The sequence below is a fragment of the Macrobrachium rosenbergii genome, chromosome 47 (genome assembly GCF_040412425.1).
Source record: "Macrobrachium rosenbergii isolate ZJJX-2024 chromosome 47, ASM4041242v1, whole genome shotgun sequence".
NCBI classification, from domain to species: domain Eukaryota; kingdom Metazoa; phylum Arthropoda; class Malacostraca; order Decapoda; family Palaemonidae; genus Macrobrachium; species Macrobrachium rosenbergii.
The window spans coordinates 42,505,417-42,517,622 of NC_089787.1; the positions used below are offsets into that span (position 1 = coordinate 42,505,417).

Here is a 12,206-nt window from a genome sequence, read left to right on the forward strand (position 1 = left end):
GGACTACCGGATTCTCCCCAGCCAACATGAATTAACTTATTGCGTAGACTCTCTGACCAACAGCAGTGGTTATCGACCCCGACGAAACAATAAATACATTAGTAATCACTGTTAATTAATTAGGATCGTAATATAAGTCATCAATTTTCGATGAGTTTTGCACTTGACCAAGAAACATCCCTACGAATGTTTGTGCGGAAGTTGCAAGTGAGAACATTTGCTATGAGATATCAGAACACTTACCACTCATAATTTATTCTTTACTCACTAATATATTATTATGAGGCTACCTTCTTAGACGCGGTACACTTTATGGATAAATCTCCTTAATTAAATAATTATAAGATACATTTCAGTATAGGATAGAAATTTTATGGGAAATTATTACCGGCTTCTGTTAGTGACGAGACGTGCAGCGCTTCTTCAGATGACATTTGTACATACTACGCCCAATCTGTTAGTCGTAATTATAAAACGTACTTTAATATATCATTAGTGAAGTCTTTAGTGTACAGTATATGGAGACTTCGCCCATATTATCTCGCACAGCCGAGTTATTCTTCCGCTGAAACGAAGGATTCGGTCGCATGCGTTATATTATGAGGTCAGAATGAATTTTAACATAGAAATGTCAGGAGCCACAACTCTTTCAGTGACCTCTGACCTTTGTGAAAGATCAAGAGGCCAAAACTACAGAGGAGACTTTTTCTTGCGTATTATTCCTGGGTAACTTGTCTCCCCCTCCTCCCCCCAGTCCTCTCTCCCTCCCACCATTTTCACCTGTGAAAGAGAGAGAGAGAGGGAGGAGTACTGCGCATGCACTCATTATGCAATGATCGGTAGATTCGTGACGGGATGGCTTCAGAATAGAGTCGATGATGGTGTAAACTTGGGCTTCTCTGTCCACTAATTCTGAGTCTAACTGCCCTTTCATCGGAACGAGCGTCCATTGCTTATTCCCGTTTAATGTTATTCACTTCTAGTACTGCTGTCATTTATACCATGGAATCTTTCATTCTAACGTCTGCTGTATCTGTATTGATTTCATTATTGGATTTAGACATTTTATGGTAGATGTGAGAGCTTTATAACTGTTTCCCTTGGTAAATATAGAAGCAAGCGAATTTCTCTCTCTCTCTCTCTCTCTCTCTCTCTCTCTCTCTCTCTCTCTCTCTCTCTCTCTCGCTGGGAGTGAAACCAGATGTGAGGACCAGAAATCCTGTTAACGTCCAATAGTCAGGTTCTGTCGTTTGGTGCAGTAAGAAAAAGGGAGGGGGAGCGGGGGGGTGGGGGTGGGGGGTGGTTTCATAGCATGCTGGAGCAAGTGACAAAGTCTGTGAAACGCTGTTAACGTTATTTTGTCACTCTTTGGACTTAACAAAATCTCGTGTCTGCCAGTTTTCCCAGATCGTCTCGATTGATGAAAAAAAGGTGTCTTTGGAGATCTTGAAGGGGGTTTTGCTTTGATGCAGTTTTTAAATCACTGTGATTCAGAAACTGATTGGGAAAGTAAAGGCTGAAGTGTCAGTCTTCCATTTTATCACTTCAGCTGATCCGCTGGTAAAGTTGTTAGTGTCGTGGTACGCCTCTCAGATGTCGCGGGTTCGCGTCTCTCCCAGGACGATGAAATATCACTGGCTCTGTATCATGATCATTTACTGCTGCGGTGTGGGGTCTGCGGTGGGAGGTTGAAACCAACATTCTTTGGAAGCTTGAATTTCAAGTCGGTGGCCCCTGTGTGCTTGGTCCATGTGAATAGGTTTCATCTACTGAAATAATAATAAATAATAATAATAATAATAATAATAATAATAATAATAATAATAATAATTAACAAGTCAGTTTAAAGCAAATGTTGTTGAATATTGTGTTTTTCGAGTACACTATCTGAATATACGCTCATGAAATGGTTGTGCAAATTTTTTTCCCCATGTTTGGATAAGAATCAGAGTAACGGGAATTTCATGCCAGTTATAATGGACGCAAGAAAGGTAAAGGGTAGAGCGCATTTATTTGGACTAAAGATATTACAAAATAACCAATTTTTCTCAAATTAAACTGCTAGATAAGTTACTTTTGACAGTTTATACCTCTAAATTAAAATCCAAAGAATATTGAGTACGAAAGTTATTCGAAGTTTCGAATCAGTTATGAAAAGAAACGACAGGAAAGCAAATAAAAATGAGTAAAGGGGAAATGAGAGAGAGAGAGAGAGAGAGAGAGAGAGAGAGAGAGAGAGAGAGAGAGAGAGAGAGAGAATCCCCTGGCTCATCCGGCCTGGGACAATGGGCTCGAAGGCGAAAAAAGACACAGCTCATTCTCTTATAATAATAAGCCATTGGGGCAAGAGACAGATCCCACTCTCGCTGGCCAAACAAAAGCCCCAAGCAAATTCGGGAACCGTATTCATTCCTCTTTCCTTATCTCGACCCGTGGTACCCCTCCTCATGCAGGTCCTCCCGCCCTCCCACCCATTCAGCCCACGGTGTTCTTCCTGTTTCTCATTGGTTTATTTTTCGTTCACCCGTTCCGCCCATGGTTCTCTGTAATGGGGAAGTTATTGGTAGTAATAATAAATCTATTGTGCAGAATTCACAAACATTTGAGTGTGACGATAGTTTCTTGTTTCTATGATTCGGCCGTGATATGCAAATATTCGTCATTCTTCCTGTGGAAACAAGACTTGCCTTTAGTAGTACACTATGATTTTTATGCGTGATGTATCAATATATACTTGATAACATTAATGTTATTGTTCGTTGCATCCGTATTTGGTATTTCAAGGCTTTTATTGTAAAGCATATCCGAAACTATAATGAAATAAAAAACTATAAGGTCATTGTGGCTGTTGCTTTGTTAGTCAGTTTTCTGTTATAGATACAGTACCACTGAAATCTTCTTAATAGACATTAAGTTTACACATTTTTTTAATTTACTGCGTCAGTACTATTTTATGGACAACTCGATAGGTAATTTGGCCAGTGTTTCTATGAAAGTAACTGACCATGTGTTTCATTCTCTCTATTTTTCTTGATAGATGCCGCTATTCAGGTTATGGTGCTAATATCTTTTTTCTTTTTATTAAAATTAACATGTGGAGCAGTGATTACCACATGTACCTAATGGTTTATCAGATGTGAAATAGTGAGAAATGTGACAAAGTAATGAAGGCTTGGAGATCCAACTTCATCAGATGAAAATATTACTTTGGAAAATTTTTTAACGCTGTTACAAGAGGGCATGGATTATTAATAAGAGGTCTTAGGACGTACGCATTTTCTCGTACACACACACACACACACACACACACACACACACACACACACACACGTACCTAGCTGATTATTCTGGTGAAAAATCTCACTTGCACATGCGGCAGAATGTGAGTGAATGGGGTACTTTTTGTGTGTGTATATGAATTCCAAATTGTTTTCTTAATGTATACCGTTTCCAGAATTTTAAGCCTTTATTCCTCGTTCTGTAGTTGCTCTATCAATATTTTCGGTTCTTGACTAATACTTTTATTGAAATGCTTTCATGGTGTGGCTTCGAAATACTTTGTTTTGGTTATGTTTGTTCCATTTTGATCCTTCATTATAACACTATTACTGAGTTTCAGTTCCCAAATAGCTTTTCACATTATGTGCAAGTCCGTCTCCTGAAATTGTAAGAATAATATAACGAATGGTTGCATATATATATATATATATATATATATATATATATATATATATATATATATATATATATATATATATATATATATATATATATTCATTTGGGACTATTTCACTGGCAGAGTTCTAATGTTCTATTACAGAATTTTCAAACGCTGTATGTGTTTTCATGAATGAGACAATCTCAAGACTTCACTTTTATATTATGCAACGGGGCTTCCTGAATATGGGGTAGCAGTTCTCTCTCTCTCTCTCTCTCTCTCTCTCTCTCTCTCTCTCTCTCTCTCTCTCTCTCTCTCTCTCTCTCTCTCTCTTCTCATACCGCATTGTGACCCCTTACTGCTGAAACCATGTATTCTAAACTTTTGCAACTTTTTGAGCAATATTTTTTTGGATGAGAACATCACGGGAACTTACCGTATTTGTTAACGACTTGTGACAAGTAGGCACCCTAAAAGGTCTTTAATTACACCCACCGTTGTCTGTATATAAATTTGCTACTTGGGATATTGCCTACACAGTATAATCACACTTCAACAAGTGACTCAAGTAAAAACGGCTTCAGGTTCACATGATTAATCGTGTTGCATGATAAAAATTCACAATACATGATCAGTTCACAAAGAAGACATTGGAAGTGCATCTGGAAAGGTCACTGGAAGACTTTCTCTTTGCTCTTGTGAAAAAAAAAATGTGTATGTACAGTATATGTGTGTGTGTGTATAATACATATATGTATTTTTTTGAGAGATAAAAAGAGAAGAGAGAGACAGCACAAGTTTTCTCTTTCTCTCTTTTCCGCGTATCTTGTACACATTTCACGCAGTTGAATGAGCCAAAGCTTAAGAAAATGGCCGCGGACACTAACTCCCCAAAATAACAATCCCAGTGCAGTGGTGACTTCCCATCTACAGAAACCCTTAACTTTAGTTATCTAGCCTATAAGTCCCCCTTCCCCCCCCCACCAAATCTCCCCGACCCCTCTCCCCCAACCTGGCCTCAGTCGTAATGGTTGCCTACAGGGAATGTGGTGTTGGAAGTCCCACTCATTGTTAACTAAAGTTTTGGTTACTGGCTGCGGAACTTGGTCCTCCAAACCATTACATTTGACAGAACATCTGGGACAGGAGACACTTTGGAGGGGAAGGTGTGCGTGTGTTGTTAGGGTCCCCTCAGCCTCCGCCACCCTGATCTGGAGAAGTTAGTCGACATCACCATAGAATCGGGGTCTCGAACTTACGCATTAGCTGGGGTCGCTTAAGTTGACCGGAGCGGCTGCGATGCCATTGGATTTCATCGCGGAGAAAGTAATTTTCTTCACATAAGCAAGCAAAGAATATCTTTATGCGGTAATTCATGTAAAAATTCTCTCCCTTCATCTCTAGAGCGGTAATCGAATTGGAATAATGAGCCGAATTTTGCTAATTTCTAAGTAAATCTCTCTCTCTCTCTCTCTCTCTCTCTCTCTCTCTCTCTCTCTCTCTCTCTCTCTCTCTCTTAAATGTTCCACTGAGTTCTCGATGGCTGTCTATGTCCTACAAATAACAGTCTTCATTGTGTCATGTGGTGCGAACGTGTATCGTCCTTGTTTATGATTCGGATGTTTGTTAATCTTATATTTCTAAGGACAGATGTAATACATGTTTTGCATTACACCTGTAAATTGTTGTACAACGGGTTATTTTTTCATTCAGTATATTTTTAAGAAGATTAAATGCACCCTAAAAAAAACTACGGTATAGCTTTTTGTCATTTGCAAAATGGAGGAACCTTTCTTCTCGTGCAGTGCGGTTGCTTACACAACGTAAACTTTCCTTTGTCTTTCCATAATAACTATATAGTTGTGGCGGTTGGCTGGAGCACGTTTTCGGTTGGGGAAAAACATGGCGTAATCTTCCTCCCTTGGTAACGAAGTAACCTTATCACTTATTAGGTTAACGGCCGTTGGCCCCTCCGCTGCCTCTGGAGCCACGTCTGGAAAGGCTTAGTTTAGGTGTGTTCCAGGCATCCTCTACCCTCTCCCTCCGTGTCCCCCTCGCTCCTTGGTTGGGAAGTAGAGATACCGCCATTTTTAGGGGCCTGGAATTTACAGTAAGGAAATGAAGAGCACCCAACGAGAAACTTGGATGAACATGCAAGAGTATATTTTTCTTATCTCTCTCTCTCTCTCTCTCTCTCTCTCTCTCTCTCTCTCTCTCTCTCTCTCTCTCTGAATTTTCATCTTCTTGTTGCCAATTTTTCAAGAGTTCACTCTTTTCTTTAGGAATCTGTCTCTCTCGCTGTTCCTGACATACTGCTTGTTCAGTGCTTTTGGTTTCAATGAACAAGAAAAAAAGTAGTCGCTCTTTTTTCTTTATTCTTTAAGCGCTGAATCTTGGATGAACCGTCCGTGCGTTAATAATTTCGCATGCATACATAGCAGATTATATAGTCATTCCTATATGTATAATACACACTTTATCATACAAGACGGGGATTAGCATCATTAGTTTTCGTAACTTACCCTGTCTGTGTGCATTATACACACTGTACACAGTGTAGAGCTGAGCTTCTATTTAATTTTAAATCGTTGTCCAAAGGAATTTAAGAGAGAGTTTCCAATATTGGTTAGAAAATACATGATGGTGAGAGATTGTTTTGGAAACTTCATTGACTTGGCCCTGCATCCTTGGAGCTTTAGCGCCCTTTAATTGAAAATAGAAAGTACTGCAACTTTTAAGGGTAACAATACCTATAACACATAATTCATTATGTGTATCTTAACACATTTCAGTTGAATCGCTCCTTTTATTTTTCATTCGAATTTTTAATTCTGCGATGAGAACATTTTCTTTTTGCATTACTAATGAAGTGTATGTGTTTCCTCATTCATAATACTTATTCTTTTTTCCAGAATATCAAGATTATCCTGCCAGTTTATTATGTTACATTGCCCCATTTGTGTTTGCAAATTGAAACAAATTTTGCTTGGCTTTTGTCCATTTTCTTAAGAAAATGCTGAAATTTTCCAAAACTTATTGTAATATTCTCATCTTTTTAACTCATTTATAAATAAGATCTTTTTACTCTTTTCTTAGCTCTGAAGAAAAAAAAAATCTTTCCAACATTATTTTTAATGATGATGCCATCGTTTTACCCCTTAGTGCCTTCTCTGTAACCTTTTCCTTAATACATGCTATTATTAAATGCCTCAGTTTCACTAATTTTCTTCTGTGAAGTAGCAATTTTCATTTTTTTTTTCCATTTAAATACAGAATCAACTATTTAAATATAAATAACCCTGTTTTATTTCTCCTTCAGGGTCGCCAGCGGACAAGGCTGACCTGGAAGTGGGAGATGAGATCTTGGAGGTCAACGGGAAGAGTCTGGAGGATGCCACGCACACAGAGGTCATTTCACACATACACCAGGTCAGTTGGAATATTGAATGTTTGAGGCTGCCATTTAGATATGACGGGCATGATAGTAAGGGAAATTCAAAGCAGCAGAAATAGTTCCATTTTTGTGAGAGAGGAAAGTCAGAAATACTTACATAAGGTTATGTATGAATAGTAAGAATTATTCGTAGATTTGTAAATATAGTAGTACCTTGTTAATAGTGAGTGTAATACTTTTTAAAGCTTCATTATAAATTATACAGTGAATTTAAAATTTCCTTAAATATCGAGTTATTTTTTGTTAGGCTTTGCAGATCTGCGAATGGGCATTGAAAGAAAGAAATAGGTGGCAAAAGGATCACATGATGTTTGAATGATTGTTTGTGGACAGGGAGTTATTCGTGATAATTTCTTTTCATAAAAAATATATATGTATGTATATATATATATATATATATATATATATATATATATATATATATATATATATATATATATATATATATATATATATATATATATATATATATATATATATATATATATATATATATATATAGTATGTATGTATGTATACACACATACACACATATGTATACATATATATTGTAACTTTTTTTACATTAAAGCTTATCGCCTGTCGTGTGGCTCCAGAGATGAAAAACAACATTGCAGTCACTATTAGTTTCCACTTTAACTGCCGTGTCGTACATAAGCCCCCGTAGCAGAAATAATTCATAATTTCATTCATTTGATATACCTATACAGAAGCGTCATCAGTAACATGCCAACCCTCTCTACTCACACTACTCACACTGCGCTAACTAGATATTAAGCCATTCACCTTGCTTGCCATTGATTCTCCTTATGCCACATGTACTAAGCAAACAGTTAGTTTTGAACTTCGGCCTATTGTTTTTCATTCACAGTCACTATGCACAAATCATTTCCATAATGGAGGGCTAGCTCAGCAATCCCTTCATACCATTCCATCTTGCCTGCCATAGGCATTCCAATTCTCCTTCTAATCTTTTGTATACATCCTGCCACCTTCCGTGCTTTACTCATTTTGTGACTCACTTCTTCTCACTAACAGGCACATATAAATCAAGTGATTTCATTCTTCCAACCCCTTGTTATCTAACTTAAACTGTAAAAGAGAAACAAAATCAGCGATATCGTCTTTTGTAAAGTAACGCCTGTTTGTGGATTTATATACCCTCGAGATAATGAGAAATGGATCCATTGCTGGGTTTAATTATTTTTGAAAATAGGTTTTTCTATTTTGTTGTTGCTGCTTGTTCTTATTACTATTTTCGTAAGGTACATCCAGAAACAGTGGAGCTAGCAACACGCTGTCCCCCACTGGCTGTCGGCCTAAGAAACAGATCAGCGCCTGCCCTATGAGCCTACAGAGGTCCAGGAGGACTTTAACTTTAACTTAAACATCCAGATTTAGTCGTGGACGAGGCTGACAGAGGATCTTGTCGCCTGAAGTAGATTTTACAGTTAGTGTTTTGGTGTACTTTACGGCTAATTGCGTTATATTGAGTAGTTCTTCTTTGAGGATGCCATGAAGAGATAATAGTGTGAAAGGTGAGTCTCTCTCTCTCTCTCTCTCTCTCTCTCTCTCTCTCTCAGTGATCGTCATCATCATAATCATCGATCGGTGTTGGTCGCTGCATTTATGTAATATCACGCTTCTTCAGTCGTCGTTTCTCCCCCTCTTGTGTTGATGATGAACAGCGGGATGATAATGATAGGAGGAAAAGGAGAAGAGAGGAATAAGGAGGAGGAGGAGGGTTGAAGGAAAGGAAGAGGACATCATCATCTTCTTCGCTTTAATATTGATTATCTGTCCTTGTCAGTCATTCTGTCACCGAAATTGATCCTTACATGAGAGTGTTATTCAGCCTCCCTGATTTTAGTTTTTGAGTGTGCTCTTACTTTTGTTGTTAGCACTAATATATATATATATATATATATATATATATATATATATATATATATATATATATATATATATATATATATATATATATATATATATATATATATATATATATATAATAATTGTGTGCGTGCGCTTGCTTGCTTGCATGAGTAATAGAGAAGAATAGGTGCATTTATCATTTTTAAATTCCATTGGCCGGCGAAACTAGATCTCTCTTAAATTCATGTTCGTTCTCCTGTCCATCTCCTCACCCCTTTTCCTTACATCTCCTCCCAGAAGAAAAAAAGTCACCTTAGGAAACTTTATTGATTTGCTTGTTTAGGGCACACAACAATGCTTTACCCAAGAGAGAGAGAGAGAGAGAGAGAGAGAGAGAGAGAGAGAGAGAGAGAGAGAGAGAGAGAGGCTTCGAGAAGAGGACTACATTCACAAAATGCGACCCTCCTTACATGAACTTATTTACGCTCTCCTTATTTACCATAAAGAGATCCATCGAATTCTTTCCGGCCCTTTCCCTCACATATAGAAGATTAGAAGCTGAGGGGGTGGTTTTTGTCTTTGTATGTACAGAGGCCTAGACTTTTTCCATCCTCAGTTTCGTGTTATATAATTAACTTTTTTTTTTTTTCAAGGGGAATTTATTGTTTATTACGGTTCTAAATTATATATTTACCAGTTATTTATTTCAGTCTGTTCGTGAGATTTCTATGAATCTTTTCTACTACTTTCTTCTCTCATTCTGCTAGTAGAAAGTTAAGTATACCTTAGTTTTACCAGACCACTGAGCTGATTAACAGCTCTCCTAGGGCTGGCCCGAAGGATTAGACTTATTTTACGTGGCTAAAAACCAATTGGTTACTTAGCAACGGGACCTACAGCTTACTGTGGAATCCGAACATATTATAGCGAGAAATGAATTTCTATCACCAGAAATAAATTCCTCTAACTCTTCATCAGCCGGCCGGGCAATTGAACTCCGGTCCATCGAGTGACAGTCCGCAGCTCTACCGACTCACCCAACGAAGAGCTTCTGCTAGTAGAAGCGTTCTAGAGAAGGTTAAGGCAATGCGATGTGATCCAGAAGAATTTAAACTTTTCGAGAGTAAAGGAGGTAATATATTACAAATAAACTGTTTACTGGTGAGGACTAATTTCATCAGACTAAAAGTGTCTTGCGTCTTTAATCAGGTGTTGAATCAGTAAACTTCCGCAGGATCAGCGCAGAAGGCTAGACTGCAGTTGTCGCGAGCTATTTTCCCCCTTGATTTACTAAACAAACACGTAGCTGGGTTTGTTGGTTCTTTTTTTTTTTTTATCAAATTCTTCCAAATGAAATAAACTGTGGCTTCTCTATTTCTAAAGAATATTCAGCGTTTGTAGGAATAGCAGGTACCCCTAATTTTCACTCTTTCATGGAGGTTTATCTTCATTTTTATTTTTCTTAATTATACTTCTTTTTTGTTGATGTATTCTCGTTGTTTTGTTATTTAGTTTTAATCCGTACATACTTTTCTCTTTTATTCACCCTGATTAAAGTGTAATTTTTTTATTCTTGGTTTTTTTGACATATGCGCACTGGATTATGGGGAAACTTCCTTTGCAAGTTAACGGTCAGTGCTTAAAAATTTTGGATAATAATAATAATAATAATAATAATAATAATAATAATAATAATAATAATAATAAGCAGCTTTCAAGAGAAGGGCCTTCTGAGTTAACAGGAAAAGCTGATGGTTTTACCCTTTAATTTTTATGGTCACTTTACTTCCCTGCCTCATTCCATTCGTTTTAATGCCTTGCAGAAAATTCACTCTATTTCAGCTTTTTGTTCTTGCAAAACCATGCCGTGGTATCTGTTCAATATTCAGTGAACGTGATTACAACACGGTCATGTAATAGCGCTGTAATATTTCTTGTTTTTGAGTTGATTGACATATATCATGTACTGCAGCCAGTGACTGAATCTCAGATATTTGTAAAAATATGCATCGATTCGGTGTTTGCAAACGCTATTAAATTCCAATGCCTATGTAATTGTTTTTTCTTTGTTTCTTTGTTCGTTATTTTTTTTGTATGCTGTCATAGCCTTCATTAATTACGTTTTCTTTCTTGTTTTTATCGCATTGATACCAAATGCAGCTGTTCAGCTGCTCTGAACTTTATTCACGGGGGGAGGAAGAAAATCTTTTTATTCATTTACGCGTTTTATTCATACGCGTTTGTGTGTGTGTGTGTGTGAGAGAGAGAGAGAGAGAGAGAGAGAGAGAGAGAGAGAGAGAGAGAGAGAGAGAGAGAGAGTTTACGAAATCCATCCACACTCCCTCTCCCTCTCCGATCAAATGCATAATGGCCTGTAGTTGAATTAAAACTAAAACCAATCGCGAACCCGAACCATTCTCGGATATCAGATAAATGATGTTTGCTTTGGTCCGGGTCTAGTTTTCATAAATATCGATTCCTGATGATGATGATGGCAGTAGGGTGTGGGTGGTCGTCTGTAGAGCTCTAGAAGATGTTTACTTTGAAGTATTGAGTGGGACTGAAAGGGATTAAGGCCGTGATGGCTGTAGGACCAGGAAGTAGAAGAATGAATATGGTATCCTTAAAGTTGATAGACATGGAATGGGCCCCTGTTTGGCAGTGAAGTGAAATTGTATGTTTCATTTCAAGAGGTTTAATTGGCATTCCGTTGTCGTTGGTTTTAGGGAGAGCAGGATCTATGGTTTTTGGTTTAAGGACTACCAAGAGTCTCGGATTTTGGCTGTAGGCAGAGCATGGTTTGTGGCGTATGGTTTTAAGGATACCAGGAGTCATGTATTTGGTTTTAGGGAGAACAGGAGTCTTATTATTTTTAAACAAAATGGTTTAGCAAGGCTTTGAGTCTTAGTTCATGATTTAAAGACCAAGAGTCGTGGTTTTTGGTTAAGGGCGACTGGGAGTCGTGGTTTGTGACTTGTGGGGTCCAGGGTTCGGGTTTTTATCTTTTAGGGAGATTAGGTTTTATTTTAAAAGAACAGGTTGCGTTTTGCTTATTTGACCAGGAGCCGTGGTTTTCAGTTAGGGAGAAGAGGAGTGGAGAATAATAGACTGTTGATACATAAACTTCTCGGCCCTCTGTGGGTTGGATTATTAACAGAAAAGTTAAATGAGATGTTGGGAGAACTTCCCTTCGTGAATTTTTGGGAGGAAGTTTTGTTT

At 37.7% G+C, this 12,206-nt stretch overlaps 1 protein-coding gene across 11 annotated transcripts in view; it reads left to right on the forward strand.

Moving 5' to 3' along the window:
• The window catches only part of LOC136830811 (protein PALS1-like), a 580,368-nt gene that overhangs the window by 382,297 nt on the left and 185,865 nt on the right, over positions 1-12,206 (forward strand). For all 11 annotated transcript variants that reach the window (XM_067090739.1, XM_067090742.1, XM_067090741.1 and 8 more), the window contains one exon: positions 6,978-7,087. In XM_067090739.1, coding sequence (XP_066946840.1) covers positions 6,978-7,087 — 110 coding nt within the window. The remainder of the gene's footprint in view (positions 1-6,977; positions 7,088-12,206) is intronic.